Here is a 20,841-nt window from a genome sequence, read left to right as displayed (position 1 = left end):
TATACACAGATCCAAGCATCCACGGTTTGAAAATGTTCAAAAATGGTATACATTTCAAATATCAAGCCTTGATTTTCCATTTTTATAAAGGACACCATTTTGCTATGTCATTATATTTAATGGGACTTGAGCAAACACAGATTTTGTTATACACAGGGGATCTTGGAACCAAACCCCAGCGTATAACAAGGGTCCACTGTATAATGATTTGATTGATATAGGGGGAACAATGAAGTCTCATGAGAAATTAATTGGGTGGTTTCTATACAGACAGCTAAAGCAGAGATTTAATTTGGACAAAAAACAAAGAGGCTTCTCTAACATTAAATCTGATATTGAAGAGATATTATGGAGTCAAGCTGGTAAAACTCTGTCAAAGATCTATAAAAAAATGTTGGAACGGTATACAGAGGATGAACTAATTAAGGATGTAATGATTAAAAGGGCTCAGGCCTGTGGAAGGGAAATTGAATTAGTACAGTGGGAGAAGTCCTGGAATGCAAGAATGAAATACTCTACTTTGCAATATGTCAGAGAAAATTATTACAAAATCTTGTACAGGTGGTATTTAACACCTGAATAAATAGATAAAATATATAAAGTGGGCAATAAGATCTGCTGGGACTGTAAGAAAGACATTGGTACCTTCTACCATTTATGGTGGTTATGCGACAAAGCAAAAACCTTTTGGAAAAAAGTTCAGATGGAAATCAATGAAATTTTGGGAGTTAAATTAAAGTTTAACGCAGTGACAATGATATTATGTATGTTAGATGGAGATGTAGGAACAAGGTTTGGGAAAATTATATTTTATATGTTAACGGCTGTGAGACTGGTTTTTGCAAGAGGTTGGAAATCAGACAAGACAATAGAAATTGAAGAATGGAGATTAAAGCTATTTCATATGATGGAATTAGATTTAATTTCACACAAAATGGAAAACCAAGATAGCTTCAAATGGAGGTCAAGTTGGGAATCTGTCATAAAATTTATGGGGGGGGGGGATGGTGGGAAAGAGCTAATTGGACCTCAAATATGGACGAAATTGTATAAAAATTATGATAGGTGATGGGAATTTGTAAGGAAAACAAGGGACATATTATATGTCAATGTAATTTTTAAATTTGCTTTCTTTTTTTGCAAATTCAAGTAGATAGAGATCAGTAAGCTAGAGTTTGTGAGAGACGAAACACAAGAATTGAAATTAATGGGAAAAGGGGATATACCCTTCAATAAAAAATTCTAAATAATTAATTAGACGTTTTCAATATAAACTGAGGGAAAGCGCTACATATGGATCTTATTAGATTACAATCACATTCATCAAGAATTGTGAGAATGTGGCGTGGGAGATAAGCAAGTGTGCTATCTGTTTTTCTTTTGTGTAAGTGTCACAGAATGAAATGTGTATTAATAATGTGGAAATTGTTCTAGGTTTCTTTGGGGGATATAGGGAGTGGTATTAATTTAATAAAATATTTAAAAAAAAAAGATCTGATGATCCAGCCTTGAAGGGGATGTTGAGGTCCCCCAGGACCAGAAGCGTATGGGATTCCAGCACCAGCTCCAAGACTAGCTGTGTCAGCTTGGCCAGGGAGTCTGGACGGGAGACCAACAGAATCCCTGGACTGTCCCTAGCCTTCAGGGTCAGAGGTTCACAAGACCATTCTTGCAGGCCCAGAGGAAAGAGCCAAGTGAATCTGGGTGACTGTATCCAAAAGGTTCTTGGACTTAGCAGACAGGCTGCAATATGGAAAAGGGGCACCACTCATCTTTCTCCTCTTTGATCAAATGAACAGGTTTTGTCTCACGTGCCGTATAAAATCCGCACTATTCGATATGCAACAAGGCTTGGAGAAAGAATCTCATATGTTCTTTGTAGTAGACCAACAAGGGGCCACGAAATGGGAGCTCAGCGAATCCAACCATGACATGAACTTAATTGATAAGGTACAGAAAAGGATGGAAGCCACTAGGGGGTTAGACACAATGGGACACAGAGATTTGTCTTCAGTGAGAGCCATGCAATAGATTTTACAAGACAAGTCAGGTTTATTTAAATATCACCTTTCTACTGGAAAAAAAAATATAGCAAGTGAATTCTTAACAAAAATAAGCACACGGCTAGGTAATATTTGAGTACTGTATTTTCTGGCGTATAAGACTACTTTTTAACCCAGGAAAAATCTTCTCAAAAGTCAGGGGTCGTCTTATACACCGGGTGTTGTCTTATAGGGCAGGTGTTGAAACTTCAGAACCGGACTGGAAAATCTACAGTTGCCGCATATGGTGGGGGGAGCTCAAAAATGGCCACAGCTGCATCCCCACCATATGTGGCAATTGTATGAAAGCAGCAAGGGCGGCACTATACAAGTACAGTAGAAGAAAATCCATTCACCAGGATTCGTGGAAAGAAGTGGCTTAATGCGGTCCCGATGATGAGGTGAGGGGGTGCCTCACCGGGAAGGTGTAAGTGAAGGGTGGCGCAAGCTGCAGGTGTCCAGGATGCCCGGGGGTATGGAAAAAAGAGCCATGTTTGCGCTCCCGCTCTGATAGTCCTGGAGAAAGGGAGGGCTGGGCAGGCAGGGAGAGCTGACCAATCCAAGCAGGCTTTGTATACAACAAGTTTTCCTGCTAAGTACCTGCATGTCATAAGCCTTTGAATTAAAATTACCATATTGAAATCAAATCTGATGTTTTTAAATTTTTATTTGGTGTGCGTTGGAAGAGGGGTGGTCTTATACAGCGAGTATATCCCAAACTCTGTATTTAAACTGGAAAAGCTGGGGGTCGTCTTATACTCCCAGTCGTCTTATATGCCGGAAAATACGGTACTGTATCTAACTTTTTTGTTGGGGATTTGAAATATCTGTATTGCATATATAAACAAAAACAGACATATTTCCCTTGAAACGTCCTGCATCTGTTTGTAGAATACACAGATCCAAATGATTTGTCTTGCTGGGTTTTGCTATTAATTTGGATATTTTTGTCCAAACTCATTTCATTGTATATTGCATCATTTCTGTTACATTGTTATACCTATTAACATAGAAAAGCTCTACAGTCACAGATCATGTGTTGTTCAGTTCCTATTACAAAAGAACAACCAGTAATGCCATAATGACCATGTGAACAAGATGTGTCACTTGCAACCTGCCCCCAGAAAACAATGTTTACATTAGGTTCAGAATATTGCCATCCAACCCTTGTTTGCCTTGCTCTGGTAGGAGACTTTTAAAGAGCACATGTGGGATTTTATTTTATTTCTGTGTATTTTCCCATCCAAAGATGCTCCCAGTCGAGACAAAGATAATGCCATTGGAGAAGAAGCTCCAAGCCCAGCTTGACTACCTCCAGAAGTTAGTTCAGAAAAAGAAGCTGGAAATGAAGACTCTGAAAAAGCCAAAAACCCAGTGGAGAAGTCCAAAGGTGCTGGACCAGATCTTCTGTTTTTAAAAGAAGATTTAGCATCAGCTTTTGTATACTTGATCTTCTTTGGCAGATGCAAGGAGTGAGAAGGTGCTCAGGAGATATCTGAGGTCCTTTCTGGGCACCCGTTGACTCCATGCATCTGAGGAAGGAAACCAAGAGCCCGTACAGACAGGCCAAAATAAAGCTGCTTTGGGTCACTTTGAAGTTATGATGTTTAAATGATGCATGCGTCCTAAGAGGCCAGAAACTGTGCCAAAGCCAAGCTCCAGTCCTAAGAACTGGAGTGCAGGTTTGGCACAGTTTCTGGACTCTTAAGATGCATATGCCTTTTAAACAGCATACCTCCAAAGTGACCCGAAGCAGCTTTATTTTGGCCTGTCTGTCTGTACAGCCCCCAAGTCTACAAAAGCTTATGCTGCGACTTCTTTTGCTCAGTTAGTCTCACAAATGCCGCAATATCTCTTTGCAAATTTAAACAAGAGTAATTTAAGTGGGTTAAACCTATATTTTAAAAAATGGCAAATTAAAACCGAAGAGCCCACACTCTTTTAAAACAATCTGAGACCAAACACAGGCACAAATGTGGATTAACTCCAATGGCACAGGGAAGCAAAATGCTGTGTTTTATTTGACCTCCAATAAAAGTGGTGTTGGTGCCAATTCGATCCCTGTAGGTACCCCAGCAGAAAAGGCCCTCTCAAATCCTCCCACCATTTACAGCTCCTACTGCTGGGGCATTGAGGAGGTTCCTCAGGCAGAGGGGTACATGGGAAGAACTCCCGGAAGTACTGAGCTTCCCAAGCCATTGTGGTCTGCAAATATCTTAATATAAAATGTCAGTCCCTAATTCCCATGGTGGATGATGTAGTCTTGCAGACTTGCGGGAAGCACTGTATGTAGTCTCTTGAAGCCCAAGAGATGGCCGATTGAAATCTGTACTTAGCCATGGAAAATTTGTGGCAATTCACGCTCTCTCAGGCTCAGAGGAATTTAATGCAACCTTGCTCTGAACAAATTTTGCCAAGAAAACCATAGAATAAGTTCACCTTTGGGTCACCATGAGTAGAAAAAGACTTGAATGCACAACATTGTAAGAATATCACAGCTCTATGACATGGAGCAAGTGATACCTGGGAAACTAAGCCTTTCAGCAAGCCATTTTGCTCACGCTTCTTTATATTCCACAGGACAGCGATAGTGACTCCGATATTGAGAGCACGTTAGATACATCATCATGTTCTGGGAGCAAGATAAATTATAAGGACTACATTTTACCTGCAAAGTTTCAGTGGAAGACCACCCAGGAGGACCCACTGAAAGGAGTTGCAAACACCAGAAACAAATGGTTGGTACTAAATTCAAGGGTCCAAGGCAGAGATGCCGGTTTCTTTCATTACTTCTCCCCTATTCCAGCATCTCTGTCAGGATCCAATGTCTCCTAGAATCATAGAATCATAGAGATCGTAAGGGCCATCCAATCCAACCCCCTGCCATGCAAGAAATCCAAATCAAAGCTTCATCCAGCCTCTGTTTAAAAACCTCTAAGGAAGGAGACTCCACCACACTCCGAGGGAGTGTGCCCACTGTCTAACAGCCCTTACTGTCAGGAAGTTCCTCCTAATGTTGAGGTGGAATCTCTTTTCCTGCAGCTTGGATCCATTGTTCCTGGTCCTGTTCTCCGGAGCAGCAGAAAACAAGCTTGCTCCCTCCTCAATATGACATCCCTTCAAATATTTAAACAGGGCTATCATATCACCTCTTAACCTTCTCTTCTCCAAGTGAAACATCCCCAGCTCCCTCATAGGGCATGGTTTCCAGACCCTTCACCATTTTAGTCGCCCTCCTTTGGACACACTCCAGATTCTCAATGTCCTTTTTAATTGTGGTGCCCAGAACTGGACACAGTATTCCAGGTTGGGCCTGACCTGAACAGTATAGTGTGGCACTATTACTTCCCTTGATCTAGACACTATACTTCTATTGATGCAGACTAATTCGCATTGGGCTTGTTAGCTGCGGCATTGCACTGTTGACTCATGTTCAACTTGTGGTCTACTTGGACTCCCAGATCCCTTTCACATGTTGTCTCCTTAAGCCAGGTGTCCCCCATCCTATATCTGTGCATTTCATTTTTCTGCTCTAATTTCTCTGTGTTGAAATTCATTTTGTTAGCTTTGGCCCAGCTTTCTAATCTATTAAGGTCATTCTAACCAACCTGAGACTGTTAGCTGTGCTTCTCCCAGATTTGATTGGAAGAGGAAAAGGTGCTTCCAGTAAGGACCTGCTCTTGTCCATTGCTATGCCAGGCCAGCCAGAATCTGAATAGCTCTCAGCAGGGCTGGCATTCTTCTGCCTGAACTAAACTGACAATCAGTTTCTTTCCTTGCACTCTGTCCTTGTTACTGCCTTTAGAGGCTGTATTTTTGTGTGGTCTTTTTTTTAATACAGATTTTGTATTGTATGATACACTTATGTGATTTTACTGGGTGGAGGTATTCATACAAGATGCAGTCCTGTATTATTATAGGTTTACACTCATGCTGTAACAAATCACTCCAGCAGAGCATAATGCTCACAATGCGCAGCTAGCATGTGTACATGTGCGCGTGTGTGCGTGTGCATGTGTGTGTGTGTGTTCATGTGCATGTAGTCTGTCAACGTATGGTGACCCCAGCAGATCAAATGACTTCCCCAAAGTCACTCATTGGATTTCATGGTCGAGCAAGGAATCAAAATGTACCAGTGGGAGATAGTAAACCGCTTGCAAAAAGGGATATTGTATTTCTTTTCCCATCTCCAGTCTTGAATCCATTTCTGAACATGCGAAGATGAGGGAAAGATACAAGGCTCAGGAAAAGCATTTGGTAGATCTTTGCCAAAAAATGTCTACGTCACACCAGATAAATGAGGATCCAGGAGAAGGTAAGTGTTTTGTCCCAAGAGCAATGCTATGGACTTTGACTGTAGTAAGGCCTCTGGCTCTCGGGAACACAGCCAGAACAAAAGACTTGTCCACAAATTTCTTTAAGTTTCAAAAGCTTTATAACCAGTATAAATAACACAAATAACATGAAACTGATCTCCTTTTCTTAATAGTCCTTCCTAAATACCTTGTTCTCTCTTCTTGATGTATTCTATCTTTCTTTCAGGACTATCTTTCTTCCTTTGTGGACTTATCTTTTTGTCAAAGGAAAATACTCTCTCCAGGTCTGACTTGGCTGAAATCTTACTACACACTGAAAATAACTAGAGGGAGACAGCATAAGACCCTGGGATTTCCCACAATCCTTGTCTTTCTTAAAGCTGTAGAGTGTGCGGAAAGGCAATGGGGCAATCCAATTACCTTTGTCGTCTTGCTGGCAGTGTTGTTTCATGATTTGGTCCTTGTTCCTAGGGGTGGACTTACACTCCATTAGAATAGGCAACTCAAATCTTTTGCCATTGTGTAATGTTTCTAGAGTGAAGCCTGAGGTGTTCCTCCCCACCATAACTTGATTTCCTGTGCAAGTTGTCATGACATATTCTATCTCTTGAGTCTGGACATCAAAGAGATCAAAGAATGCTGGAGCTGCTAGTGAAGTATCACTTTGTGTGTCTAAGACAATGTACATCTTCCTGGAGGCTTCAGGGTGCCCATTTGGGAACACCTTGGCCAGGCATATTGGATGGCATGATCGCACTTTACCTGGTTCTTGACACAGGGCTGTACAACTGGTACCTGCTGTCTTGACTTCTGAAGAAGTTACTGTCTCTGGTTGAGGTGTTGTTGGCTCAGCAGTTGTTTTTTTCTGCTTTTGTGGTGGTGTGGCTCGATGCAACGCCGTGCAGTGTCTAGTACTGTTGCATTCTAGACATTTTACCTTTTCATTGCAGTCTTTGGCTCTGTGCTCTTTAGATGTGCAGCATTTGAAGCATATCTCTTGTTCCTTTAACAAGGCAATGCGGTCATCATAAGGTTTTTTGCGAAATTCTTTACAGTCACTGATATGGTACGGTGCCTTGTGTATTGGACACAAGGATTTAGTTATTGATTTGGAGTCCGCTGTAGACTTGGAGAATGAAGTCTCAGTTTTCTTGACTGAGATGATTTGCTTGGCTCTAGGTGCTTTTGAAGGACTCTTTTCAGTTTCGGAACCCTGGTAAAGATCAAAAAGCCCTGTCTGAGGGTCATTTCTCATATGAGCCATGGTGGCAACAAAGTTCACTAAGTGTGAGAAAGGTGGATATATTTGGCTGTGTTGTCTTTTATACTCGAAGACTTCCTGACCCCACTTTTCTCTAAGTTGGAATGGGAGCTTTCTTACAGTGTCTGCTTGTGACATATGTTGGTCTAAGGAAATGAGACCAGGTAACTGTGGATTATTTTTAGCATTCTGTAGCTCTTGTAAAAGATCTAAAAGGTCCCACAACTTCTTGCTGTCTCTCATTGTGAGCTGAGGGAAGTCCTTTAGTCTACATAAAAGAGAGGTCTCAATCTGAGCTGCACTTCCATATCTCTGGTCTAATCTGTCCCATGCAGCTTGTAAGGCTGCCGAAGGGTCTGCTATGTGAGCAGCATAAAGTCTTTTTACCTGCTCTGAAGATGAAGGGCCGAGCCATGCCATTAGCAAAGTCAGTTCTTCCTTTACAGATAACCCCATATCTTCCATGGCTCCTTGGAAGATGGCTTTCCAGAGGATGTAGTCTTCAGGTTTTTCTGAGAATTTTTGAACACCTTTGTCTGTTAAATCTCTCCTTGGGTTCCTTGTTATAGTTGTGAAGTATAGATCTGGCACATTTTGCAAATGTGGCTTTGTGCTGAGCGAAGCATGGATTGGTTGCTGTTGGTAACCCAGGTTAGTAGGGACAGTGGTACTAACCGGGTATGTGATGGGTATTCTTTGTCTGTTGAAGGACTGGCTCTGGTACAGCAGTGAGGCAGGCACTGAGGTTATTGCTGAGGTCTGCACTAAAGGTGGTGCTTCTGCTGGCTGAACAATGGGTGCAGCAGCTGGCGTTAGAAGTGTCATGGGCTGAAACTTCTTTGCCTTGAGGTCTCGTGGTTGACCAGCTAAATAGGAAATCACCTTCTGTCTAGGGTCTTCTTCTTTCAGTTTAGACATGTCAGATGCCAGTGATTTTTCTTTGAGACCTTGCTCCAAGATCCGAGCCTTCTCATTCAGTTGTTCTGACTTTGCTATTTGCTCCAAGGTTTCCAATTCAGCTTTCATTCTGGCTTGCTCTATTTTGAGTTCTTGCTTTCTTTTGGAAAATTCTGCCTGTTTCGCAGCTGCTGCTGCCTCAGCCTTTGCTTGAAGAGCTATCATCTCCAGCTCTGCTCCTACAGACCTTCGTGAGGAGCCATTACTACGGGAAGTGGTTTTGGAACTCCTGGTCTTGTGGGAATGCCAGGATGAAGTCACTTCTGAAGAAGCCAAGCTTGGTGCTTTGCTTGTTTGAGGCTTTGGCGGGGTACAGACCGCCGCTTTGCGGCGGTCTGCCGCCACCGCCGGCTAGTCCGTGGGGGAGCCGGAGCCTCCACACGGCGCGGCTCCCCTGTGGACTGAAAAAGATGGAGGGCTACATTGAGCACAGGAGGGCTGCCTGGGGCCATGATTTGCCCCAAAGCAGTAGATGACAACAAATTTCAAGTGATTCTAACTGCTATCAGCTTGACCACTAGAAAATCTGTTAAACGTTTACATGCATGAAGAGAGTTTTACCTGACATATCCTATATCAAGAGTTTCACTTACTTTTGATGAGGTAAAATTGTATTTCCTTCTTAGGCTGTTCTTGGCATTCTTCTCCCAAGAAAGAAGTGGGAACAAAGGAAGATTCCACCAGAAAAGCTCCCATCAAGCCAAATGAAAAAGTTCAGAAAATTTCAGTCCCAGGGAAGGAAGCCAAGTGAGTCTGGAAATAGGTTCTTGGGAGAAAAGTTACAATATGAGAGTTTATTAGGCAAGGGAAATTGGAAGTATAATCCAGTGGCAATCTGAATGCAATCATGGGGTTTAACGTTATTGTGTGATAGACTGCCACACGCAAATTTGGGCAATGGCATGCTATTTTTGGGCAATGGGGAGCCAGTTCGAATGCAATTCATGTAATTTTGCTAACCTAGCGAATTCACGTGAATGCGTTCTGGCCCCACTTTCTTTTCCTTCAAAATTATGAGTAATTCCTCACTTGTGATAAACTCCATAGAAAAGGGGCACCCCCTCATCATTCTCCTCTTTGGTCAAATGGACAGGGTTAATCTCACTTGCCAACCCAAACCAGCCAATTCGGATGTTGAACGGGGCTTGGATGGCGGCTCCCATTTGTTACCTGGCGCAGACAAGCTAGGCAGCGGGGCCTTCGACCTAATGCAAGCCATCCAACAGCTGAAACTAACTGACAAGGTACACTTTTCATAGTATTTTTTGCATCTGGATATCTTTCTCCCCACTGAGAATTTACCCTTAAAGCTGTCTATGACATGTGAGATTTTATTTTGTGTGTTTTCCCATCCAAAGGTGCTACCAATTGAGACAAATAAAACATCATTGCGTAAACAGCTCCAAGCCGAGACTGACTACCTCCTGTATTTGGCCAGGAAAAAGAAGCTGAAACAGGAGGTCCAGAAAGAGCCAAACCCCCCACAGAAGAGTCAGGTGGTGGTAGGTTTTGTACTTTCAAAGGAAGTTTTAGCATCAGCCATTGTAGACTTGATCTACTTCGGCAGATGCAAGGAGGGATCTAAGATCCGTTCTGGGCACCCATTGATTCCATGGATGTGAGGATGGAGAACAAGTCTGCAAACGTTTATACTCAGTTAGTCTCACAGGTGCTACAAGATGTTTTGCAAATTAAGGCAACAGTGGTTTAAGTGGGCTATATTAAAACTTATATTCAAAAAATATGGCAAAAGGCCCAAATAAAGCTGCTTCAGGTCACTTTGGAGGTATGCTGTTTAAATGATGCATGTGTCCTAAGAGTCTGGAAGCCACGCCAAAGCCACGATCCAGTCCTAAGGATCGGGTTACAGCTTCTGGACTCTTGGGATGCATGCATCATTTAAACAGCATACCTCCAAAGTGACCTGAAGCAGCTTTATTTTGGCAATCATTGTTTTTTCTTTGTCTCCTTTCCTGTATCCTTTCTTCCTTTTGTCTAGAAGGATTGACAGGTGGTTAAATGCCTGTATTGCAGCCACTCACTAAAAACCACAAGGGTGGGTTCAATCCCAGCTAAGGGGACTTAAGCTTGACTCAGGCTTGCATCCTTCCAAGGTTGCTAAAATGAGTACCCAGACTGTTGGGGGCAATTAGCTTACAGTTGTAAACCGCTTAGACACTGTTAGTTCAGCATGAAGCGGTATATAAATGAAACTGTTTGTTTTGTTTTTGTCTTGATAAGAATCTTGCAAAAACGGAGCAGAAAGACGACAAAACAGATAAAGAAATTCTTGCAAAGAATCAAGAAAAGAAGGAGAAGAAGAAGAAGAAGAAGAAGGAGATGAAAACAGCCGAAGACAAGGAAGAGAAGGTATAGCAAGCATAATATGGCTGTTTAAATGTTAATTAGAACCCTGGCAATCTGGCTTTGAATCTGACAGTAAGAGCTGTTGGACAGTGGACGATGCTGCCTCAGAGTGTAGTGGAGTCTCCTCCTTTGGTTTTTTAAAGAGAGGCTGGATGGCCATCTCTTTGGGATACTATGATTGTGAGTTCCTGCATGGCTGGATGGGGTTGGGCTGGATGATCCTTGGAGTCTCTTTCATCTCTAGGATTCTATGATCATCTCTGGTTCAGAGGGCAGAAGCTCCAGATCTGAGCAGAGGAGCCCATCCCAGCAGCCTCCTCAATTCTTGGGCAAGACCAAGGCAGGAAGGACCCAGGGAGGGGGCACTAACCTATAGACATACACAGCCTCTGGAAGGGTTGGAAAGGAAGACCCACACACCTGACTTCTAGCTAAATCCCAGCCCTGCTTCCTTGAAAGTCAAGTTACTTGAGTTTACAAGGGCACCCTTGTTTTCTTGGCAAGGTTTGTTCAGAGGAGGTTTGCTATTGCCTGCCTTCAACACTCAAACCACTACACCATGCTGGCTCTCATAAAGAAAAGAAAAATAAGGACCCCCGAGGAGCTATGTGCCTTCCATCTAGAAAACGTGGACATTGAAATCTAGTTTAAGATTTCTCATTTTTTACTGTTGTGTGCCTTCAAGTCATCTCCAAAGCCAGTGAATCTGCTCTGGGCTTTAGTCCAAAGTTTAAAAGACTGTCCCCGGTGCTTTCCTTTGATTGGGTGTCGTACCTTTGATAGTTCCTCTGGAATTCAGATTGGAACCTAGAGTGAATTTCCTGTCCTGCAGATATGGGGAGGGGAGATATAGGGAAACCCTCAGATAGCTTGGTCAGTACCCAGAAGCCTTTTAGAACAGTTTGCTTTCAGGTTTTCTAATAACCCTTTCCATTCTCTTTTGCTTTCAACAGGAAAAGAAGGAGAAAAAAGCAGTTTGTCCTGAACCTTCTCCAAAGGTCCACCAGATGCCTCCTCCACCTCCTCCTCCTCCTTCTCCTCCTCCTCCTCCTCCTCCTACTCTTCCTTCTCAGCCAAAGAAAAGGACAGGTAAGAAACCAGGCAGAAGCTAACACACAACACTTTCCATTAGTTCTCATGGCCCGAACAGACAAGCCAAAATAAAGCTGCTTCGGGACACATTGGAGGTATGCGATTTAAATGCACATGGAACTTAAGAGGCCAGAGGGTGTACCAATGCTGTGCTCTAGTCCTTAGGACTGGAGTGTGGCTTTGACGCAGCTTCCAGCCTCTTAGGACGCATGCATCATTTAAACAGCCTATCTCCAAAGTGATCCAAAGCAGCTTTATTTTGGCCTGTCTGTTCGGGCCTCAGTCCAAATTATAAAGAGATATAATTTTACAATTCAAAAAGGACATTGAGAAACTAGAGTGTGTCTAAAGGAGGGTGACTAAAATTGGGGTGTCTGGAAACCATGCCCTATGAGAAACGCCTTAGGGAGGTGGGGATGTTTAGCCTGGAGAAAAGAAGGTTAAGAGGTGATATGATAGCCCTGTTTAAATTATTATTATTATTATTATTATTAACCTTTATTTATAAAGCGCTGTAAATTTACACATTTATAAATTTACACATTTATATATAATATTTCCTTCCTTTATTAGCAAAGCGAGGCTTTGGACCAAGAGACAGTCATGGGAAGCCTTCCTGCAACAGGAGAAGAATCACACCCCAGAAGCGTTTGTGCAGCGACTGGGACCACAGGTGAGCTGACCTTTTCATATAGATATTCTTAAGGGTGAAAGGGAAAGATTGCCAGATTGTAAATACTTTCATATCTGATGTTATTGGAATATAACAAAATATGTGGAAAAATGCTCATTTTGATAGTTCCAATTCTCCCAGAAAAAGAAAGGTGTATTTTTGACCAAGAAGCTAAATCCCTTTTTATCTCAGTCCAAAGCTTAATATAATTATTTTGAAACAATATTTCTATTTGTCATAACAATTCCTAGGTATTTAGCCTTATTATTGATTTTAAACCCAGAAATCTTACTCAGTTTCCCATTCTTATCCTTGCTTAAATTCTTTGTTATAAAAGAGGTTTTAGATTGATTTATCATCTGTATATTCTTGTAATGTGGACAACAATGTCTAGCTTTAAATTCATGTTCTCTTATTCTTACCCCTTTTATCTCAGGGTTAGTTCTAACGTGGTTCAACAATATCTCAAATGCAACAATAAACAAGAGAGGGGATAGGGAACAGCCTGTCTTGTACCACGCTCAATTTTAAAATAACCCGTTCTTTCATTATTTACTATCAGTTACGCCTTTTGTTCAACGTATATAGCAAATAACCAATTGTATAATTTTGGTCCCAGATTCATCCATTCCAGTACTTCTTGTAGATAACTCAAACTAATCCTATCAAATGCTTTCTCCTCATCCACCAAACAGCATAGCCAGCTTCTCATCATTCTGGCGCTCAAATTTTTCAAGGATGTTTAACACTGTCCTAATATTATTTTTACCATGCCTGTTTGGAAGGAATCCACACTCATCTCCGTGTATATGCTTACTTAAAACTTTCATGTTTCTGGCATCCTGGATGTCTTCTTCTGAGGTGACACCTCTCTTTCATTATCTCTTGTTCTGTCCAGGGATGAACCGGACAACAAGCGGAGACGTCTAGCCACTAATAAGCGCATGCTGCCACGTCCTGAGGTCCAAAACTCATGTTGCAGCCCTCCACCTGCAAAGAAGCGTCGTCTTGAAACTCCCTGTTGTTGCTGCCATAACACCCCAGTTTGCAGGTTTCCAACACAACAGGGAAAAGATGTCCGGCGGCAGCTGAAGGGAGAAGCCAAGAAGAGGAGAGCAAAGGCCAGGAAGAGGAGAGCAGAGGCCAAGAGGAGAGCAGAGGCCAAGAAGAGCACAGAGGCCAAGAAGAGCACAGAGGCCAGGAAGATAGCAAAGGCCAGGAAGATAGCAAAGGCCAGGAAGAGGCCAGGAAGAGAGCAGAGGCCACCTGCTTAAGGAGAAAAAAAAAAGACCAGAGCCTGCCCATTCATCTAATACTAACCGGGTGAAAGAACTTGTAGCCTAAGCTTTCATAGACTTGGTTGGCTTCCTACAATGCAAAAAAATGAAGTTTCAAAATGATTGATAGCTGTCAAACTTACTTAGCCCTTCCAATATAGACCTGCCACACCCCTTGACCAATTGGAAGCAGTGCTCTGAACCATCCAACTGTGAAGAGCTGTCCCTTCTTATCCACTGGGGGCTGGTTCCAGGACCCCCTGTGGATAACAAGGCCTGTGGATGCTCAAGTCTCATTAAATACGAGGGGATATTGTGAAGGTGGAGTCTGCAAAATCTCAAAGCTACATGCCCTTGAAATGCTTGTGTTGGTACATTACCCCTCGTACAATGAATGACATAGCAAAATAGTCCCCCTCCTTTAAAACAGCAGCAAACCCACCAAGGTTTGCTACTTGGAATTCATCCTTTGTTTGAAAACTTTCAAGCTGCAAAAGCTTGAACCAGTGGCTAAAAAATCCATGGCTTAGGAGGGGGAACTACTATACACCTTTCCAGTGAATGGTTCCATTAGCCTCAGCGAACTCACGTGGCCTCTTTTTTTCTCTTGCCCTGCAATTCCTGACCAGTAGGTTTTTTTTGACCTGTCTGTTTTCTGATTCATCCAATGTGGGCAAATCTCCAACACCCACGAAATTATCCAAACCGCCCTCCCATCTCTTCCGAGCCAGGCTTGACTTTGAAGGCTGGCAGGAAAGAGATGGAAAAGGCCAGGAGCCTTCCATGCCTTCTCTCCTGAGTTTGACTTTGAAACTTGGCAGAGAAGGGAATGAAAAGATCGAGCTTCCCCTGACCTTTCTCTGCCAGGCTGGTCTCTCAAATAAAGAGTAAAGCCGCGTGGAGCAAGGAGAGGGGACGCTGGGCCCCCATGGGTTTACTCTAAAATAATGACACATGGGGCAGGGAGGGATCCAGCCCAAGCCCCGGAGCCACAATTCCTGCCACCCAGACTGATCCAGACCATCCAATGGGAAAACAGCCCTTAGACCAATACACTGTAGAGTGAAACAGTCATGGAGACACTTTTGGCTATTCTATGTAAAAAGGAATGGCCCCATTATTATTATTATTATTATTATTATTATTAACCTTTATTTATAAAGCGCTGTAAATTTACACAGCACTGTATTAATACTAACGGACCCTTTTAGATCAACTTGGATAAATTCCTTAATTTTGAAGCTTTTGTCTATTGGGTTATCAAGAGATCATGTACTTATGTTGGCTTATAATAAAGCAAAAACTGTTATCACACAGAGAATTAAAGATATTGACCTGCAAACCCACAAAAGCAAAGCAATTCTCTATCCCATAATTGGGGGAACTGAAAGAATTCCATACATGCCAAATACTTTGATAACCTGCACATCCCCAAATTTAGAAGAGCATTTATGCTCGCAAGATTTAATATCATTCCGTCAGCCGTAGTTGAAGGCAAATCTAAAAAGATTCCTGCGGCTCTGAGGAGGTTGAGTCAATTGGACATGTCCTTTTTTGTTGCTCCCTTTATCTAGAATCTCATGCCATATATATATATATATATATATATATATATCTTCTTTTACAACACCTACCTGGCAGAAAAGAGCAATTTTATGTCTTTCAGACTACAAGGAACTAGTAACCGTAAAAGTTGCCAAGTTCTTTGCAGCTGCAATTATCTGCCGTAAAAACTTTTTAATACAGATGAAGTAAGAAAGCTTTAGAGTTTGGCCATAAGGAGCCATCATCTTGCTGTTTTTACATATTTTATCTTTATACCATTTTATATCAAATGTCACAGATATGGCATTGAAAAAGTTTGTTGAAAACTGAATAACTATGCCAATGTTTTAATTTTTTTTCTTTTCCTGAATCTTGAAAAGGTTTTGTGGAATGAGGATGTGGTATCCGACTGTTGACTGTGCCAATGTTTTATAACACTTGACTATGCTCAGATGAATTTAGAGAGCTCAGGATTTTTGCTGTCTTCCAAAATATTGTCAAGTTCATTTTGTCTTTTTGTAATGCCTTCTTCTTTTAAATCTATTTTCAATTTGATTTGTTTTCTCTCTCTCTCTCTCTCTCTCTGTTAGAATGTTATTAAATACTTTCTTAAGTCTGTGGATAAGTTAATTTTCTAATCCCATGTATGTCCTGACAACCTATGTTCAAGATCTTTTTATGTTGAATATTCCAAAGGTGCCCCTACAAAACATGTTTTAGCATGCAAGAATAGCTGATGTCTTTGCAATGTATCAGTCTAAGGCCTGTCTTCTTACCAGATAGTCCAGACTATGGAGATTATCACAATAGCAAACTGGTAGCCATTTTTGAAAAGGTTCAGCCCACGCTCAGCCTGGACTCAGGTCTGCTTTTTTGCCAATGCGATAATCTCCTATGTGATTCAGAAAGGTCCAAAACCAATTCCTAAAGGTCAGGTCTGATAGGGCGAGTTTGAGCAAGGCTTGTATTCAAGCAAATTGGACCATGTGCTGCAGAGAGGATTGCCATAACTGTCACTAAGCCAAAAATGTAGGACAAAATCTAGACCAAACGGTAGGACAACTGCAGGACAAAACTCAGCCCCAAATGTTGGACATTTAAGGTCGTCCATTTTTCTTAAATGTCCTACATTTTGGGCTGAGTTTTGTCCTGCAATTGCCCTACAATTTGGTGTTGAATTTGTTCCACATTTTGTCACTGGTAATAGTGAACAGTTATGGCACCCCTACATGTGCTGCAGATAGGTTTGCCATAATTGTCTAGTAAGCCAAAATGTAAAACAAAATCTAGACCAAACTGTAGGACAACGGCAGGACAAAACTCAGCCCAAAATGTAGGACATTTAAGCTCCTCCATTTTTCTTATATGTCCTACATTCTGGGCTGAGTTTTGTCCTCCAGTTGTCCTCCAGTTTGGTTTGATTTTGTTCCACATTTTGTCCCAGGTTTCAGTGGACACTTACGGCAACCCTAGTTGCAGATGTGCCCTCTTTGGAAGGATCGACAGGGCTACTGATCATGGGTTGCAGGGCAGGATAGGGGGGGTGGGGGGGGTGGGTCACGGCACCGCGCTGAGGCCAATTGAACCATTCACTGGAAATGTGCACAGTTGGATGGTTCAGACCGCTGGGAAGGGTCAAATCATTTGGACAGCTATCATGAAATGAGCAGTCCCCCCTTCCTAGGCAATTCTTCACTCAAAGTCAATCATGTCTATGATTGCTTAGGCTACAAATTCATCTTGTGTGGTAAGGCTCTGAGTGGTTTCTCATGTAAATATGTTATTAATATTATTAATTGGTTTAATATTAAAATGTGAGATGGTTTTTTAATGCTATTTTAGGGTGGGAGGGAGATAGGGAATTGGGATTTTGTGTGTCTTATTATGTTTTTACTTCTGGTTTTTTTGATGTTGTGTTTTCATTGTTCTTTTGTTTGTTGTTACCCGCCTCGATCCAATACAGGGAGAGGCGGGATACAAATAAATATTATTATTATTGTTGGTTACTTGTTGTGTTTGGGCTATTTGTTTATATAGGTGCCACCCAAAAACTGCAGAGTTTGCTGGCGCAATGTTACAGGGTTTTCTTGGCAAGGTTCATTAGATAGTATATAGTATCTTGGAGAAACTATTGCAGTGTAGTGGTTTGAGTGTTGGACTATGACTGGATGCCAGGGTTCGAATCCCCGCTCAGCCATGGAAGCCCACTGGGTGACCTTAGGCAAGTGACACTCTCTCAGCCTCAGAGGATAGCAATGGCAAACCTCCTCTGGAAAAAAAACTGCCAAGAAAACCCCATCATAGGTTTGTCTTAGGGTCGCCATAAATTGGAAACCACTTGAAGGCACACAACAACAGCAATCCCTAGTCTCTGCTTCTAAATCTGCATCCATACCTATATATTAGCACGTGTAAATCTCATGCAAGTTAGCGTCCTCTTTTTGATGACGGGCTTCCCTTTTTTGGCAATGCGTTAAGAGGCTACAACAACAACCTATTTATTATTATTATTATTATTATTATTATTATTAACCTTTATTTATAAAGCGCTGTAAATTTACACAGCGCTGTACATACAATCTTTTAGTTAGACGGTTCCCTGCCCTCAGGCTTACAATCTAAGAAGACACAACACAAAAGGAGAGGGGAGTGGTGGTGGGGAATGGGATCAGGTCCAGCAGTTCTCCACCTCCGAGGCCTGGACCAAGGCAGATGGACTGGAGGAAGGGCTTGGCTTCTTAATGGATGCTTAAAAGGAGGCTTCCTGGGTCAGAGAGGGGCTCACCTCTGGGAATGCTTCTCTAAATAAACATGACTTTTTGCACTATTGCAGAATGAACAATGATGTTGTATGGTAACAGGTCTGGGGGTGAAATCAATTGAACCCTATGATTTTAAAACCAGGAAGGCTCCCTCCCTCCTCGAATTTACTTAGCAACAAACCTTGCAATTAGCATGAATGAATGGCATCATCTAGAGGCAGCATGGCGTCGTGGTGCGAGTGTTGGTCTAGGACAGGGGTAGGCAACCCTTTTGAGCCTCAAACATGGCTTCACTACATTGTGGGTTGGAAGAGAACTTTTTGCTTAATTGTTGTAGTTTGTTGCCATATGTTAGTGTGTACCATGGAGGACAGTGATCATGAGATACTGTCCCTCAAGGGGCTGCAGAAATAATTAGTGTAGTGTATGCATTATTCATTAATATGATTTTCTATTCTACTTTGGCTTTGACAAATGAGTCTAATTTTACCTTTGTACCTCTCTGGAATTTTGAATTGCAGTGTGAAAATTTGATTCTCACAAAACAAAGGGATGTGATTTGTTCCTAAACCCGAGAAAGGATAGAGGGTCATGTAAGGTGAGTAAAGACAGACACACTTACTCCACTAGCAGAGGAATTCCAAAAGAAAACATGCATGTGCTTTATAGACTATACTTAGCAAAGCTTTTGACTGCATAGATAATGAGAAGCCATGGAACACTCTTGAAAACATGGGAGCACCACTACATCTGATGGTCCTGATGAGAAATCTGTACTTAGAACAAGAGGCAACTGTCGAAACAGAATGGTTCCCAGTTAGCAAGGGGGTCAGACAGTATATTATCACCCTTCTTGTTCAACTTTGTATACAGAAAATATCATAAGAAAAGCGGGTTTAGGTTCAGAAGAAGGAGGAAAGATAGGAGGAAAGAACACCAACAATCGAAGATAGGCAGATGACACCGTACTACTAGGAGTAAGCATCACGGACTTGGAAAAAATTACTAAAGAAGATCAAGAAGAAAGTGTAAAAGCAGGTTGGCTGTTTGTGGCTTTGTAAGGGCCTGTATCAAATTGTCCTGTTGCCCTCCTTGCTGGGTAGCCTTGGAGGTCTGTCACAGTATAAGACATAGCAGTTAACCTGGAAAACTGAGAGTGTTTAGTCCAAAAAAGGAACATTTCCAAGCTTGGGATCCTATTCTTGTGGAACGTTGAGAACCTCTGACCCAGAATAGCCACGTGGCAAAAGATTGAACGCTTACTCGAAAGCAACACAAGGCAATTGTGTTTGGAATGAGATTCAACAGCAACAAACAAGGAAGAATCAATTGAGCCTGGAGTAGAACTAGAATGACAGACAACACACTGTCTAGGCTGGATAATATTTCCCTACTTAGACCTCTTCAAACGTCACCCATCCCCTTTCTCTGAAGGCTTCTGAATCCTGGAATACATAGGAGCTGTTCCAAAGGGACATGGGGACAGAAGTGCAGTTGTTGTGTCACAGAGCCCAGGGAGTATTACATTACAATCGGGGTTGCTGTTCCAGCAATATTTGCTTCTTTTTTGGCAATGCAAATGTTGGTGGATTTTTCCTGGAGAGCCTGCATTCCTCTCTAAGAGCAATTCACTGTCTGCTAAGGAGTCACCATCCTCTCTCCTTTCCCTTCATTAGGCACTCGCTGGGGACTGTCCAAACAGAAGCAACATAAATCTTGCACAGCATTTTAGTCCAGTGTTTTTCCATTTAGCCCCCCTTCCCCTCCTCCCCCCAAAAGAAAGAAAACTTGTTAACAAGCGGAAGATTTCCCCCAGTTGTGCCTAGAGTTTATTTATCCTTTTCCAAGATTTGCATGCTGCCTTTCAGAGCAAAAGGCCCCCCAAGGCGGCTGCCATCAAACACCAAACAATACTGCATCATTCATCACAGATCAACAAATCCCAACATAAGAAAGTTAAACATTAAAACAGCAACAGCAAAACATACCATAGCGCAGAACACCACACATATAAATGAAATGCATTTTAGTGACTTCAACCTATCCAGCTCTGGTCTAGGATATTTGAAGGACTGTATTTGAGAGCCAGCATTGCATAGTGGTTTGAGCATTGGACTGTGGCTCTGGAGACTAGGGTTTGATTCCCAACTCAGCTAGGAAACTCACTGGGTGACTATGGGCAAGCTTTCCAGTGATGTATTCAAGACTTTTCCTCCAGTTCTCAAATCAAGTCTCAAGTCTCTACCTTCAAGTCCATGAAAGATGCTTTCAGGTCGAGTCTCAAGTCTGAGAGCCAACTGTAACAGAAAAAAAGGAGATGGTGGGAGGCCTGTGTCTGAGAGAAGGTGGTGTGTCAATAACTAGAAAGTCAAGGAGACATGCAGAAAGTTAGTAAAACAAATTCACCAAGGGGAAAAGCAAACATGTTAGAGGCAATGGGATTGAGGTGGAAGGCTCCTTCTAAAGCTTTTAAAAAGCTTTAAAAGACTCCTCGGATGTGCAATTGGCACAGGCTGCAGACTAGACCTTAAGCCCTGTCTCAAGCCCAT

The 20,841-nt window shown here is 42.1% G+C and overlaps 1 protein-coding gene across 1 annotated transcript; it reads left to right on the top strand.

Annotated features, from left to right (window-relative positions):
• Nucleotides 1-1,817: 1,817 nt before the first annotated feature.
• LOC149307124 (uncharacterized) lies at nucleotides 1,818-13,982 on the top strand. Its single transcript, XM_089538273.1, has 11 exons — nucleotides 1,818-1,950; nucleotides 3,292-3,432; nucleotides 4,623-4,780; nucleotides 6,236-6,357; nucleotides 9,203-9,323; nucleotides 9,670-9,820; nucleotides 9,935-10,078; nucleotides 10,818-10,946; nucleotides 11,897-12,032; nucleotides 12,609-12,708; nucleotides 13,607-13,982. The coding sequence occupies exons 1-11, from the start codon at nucleotides 1,840-1,842 to the stop codon at nucleotides 13,980-13,982; spliced, it is 1,689 nt and encodes a 562-aa protein (XP_089394399.1). The 5' UTR covers nucleotides 1,818-1,839.
• Nucleotides 13,983-20,841: the final 6,859 nt, after the last annotated feature.

The sequence above is a fragment of the Sceloporus occidentalis genome, unplaced genomic scaffold (assembly GCF_023333645.1).
Source record: "Sceloporus occidentalis isolate IW3139 unplaced genomic scaffold, rSceOcc1.0.p SCAF_9, whole genome shotgun sequence".
NCBI classification, from domain to species: Eukaryota; Metazoa; Chordata; class Lepidosauria; order Squamata; family Phrynosomatidae; genus Sceloporus; species Sceloporus occidentalis.
This window is presented reverse-complemented; position numbering and strand designations above follow the sequence as displayed.

Coding starts and splice junctions, on each gene's coding strand:
- LOC149307124 (XM_089538273.1), top strand. CDS start 1,840: ATGCAACAAGGCTTGGAGAAAGAATCTCATATGTTCTTTGTAGTAGAC. Junction 3,433..4,622: donor CCCAGTGGAGAAGTCCAAAG/GTGCTGGACCAG, acceptor TATATTCCACAG/GACAGCGATAGTGACTCCGA. Junction 12,033..12,608: donor TCAGCCAAAGAAAAGGACAG/GTAAGAAACCAG, acceptor TTCCTTTATTAG/CAAAGCGAGGCTTTGGACCA.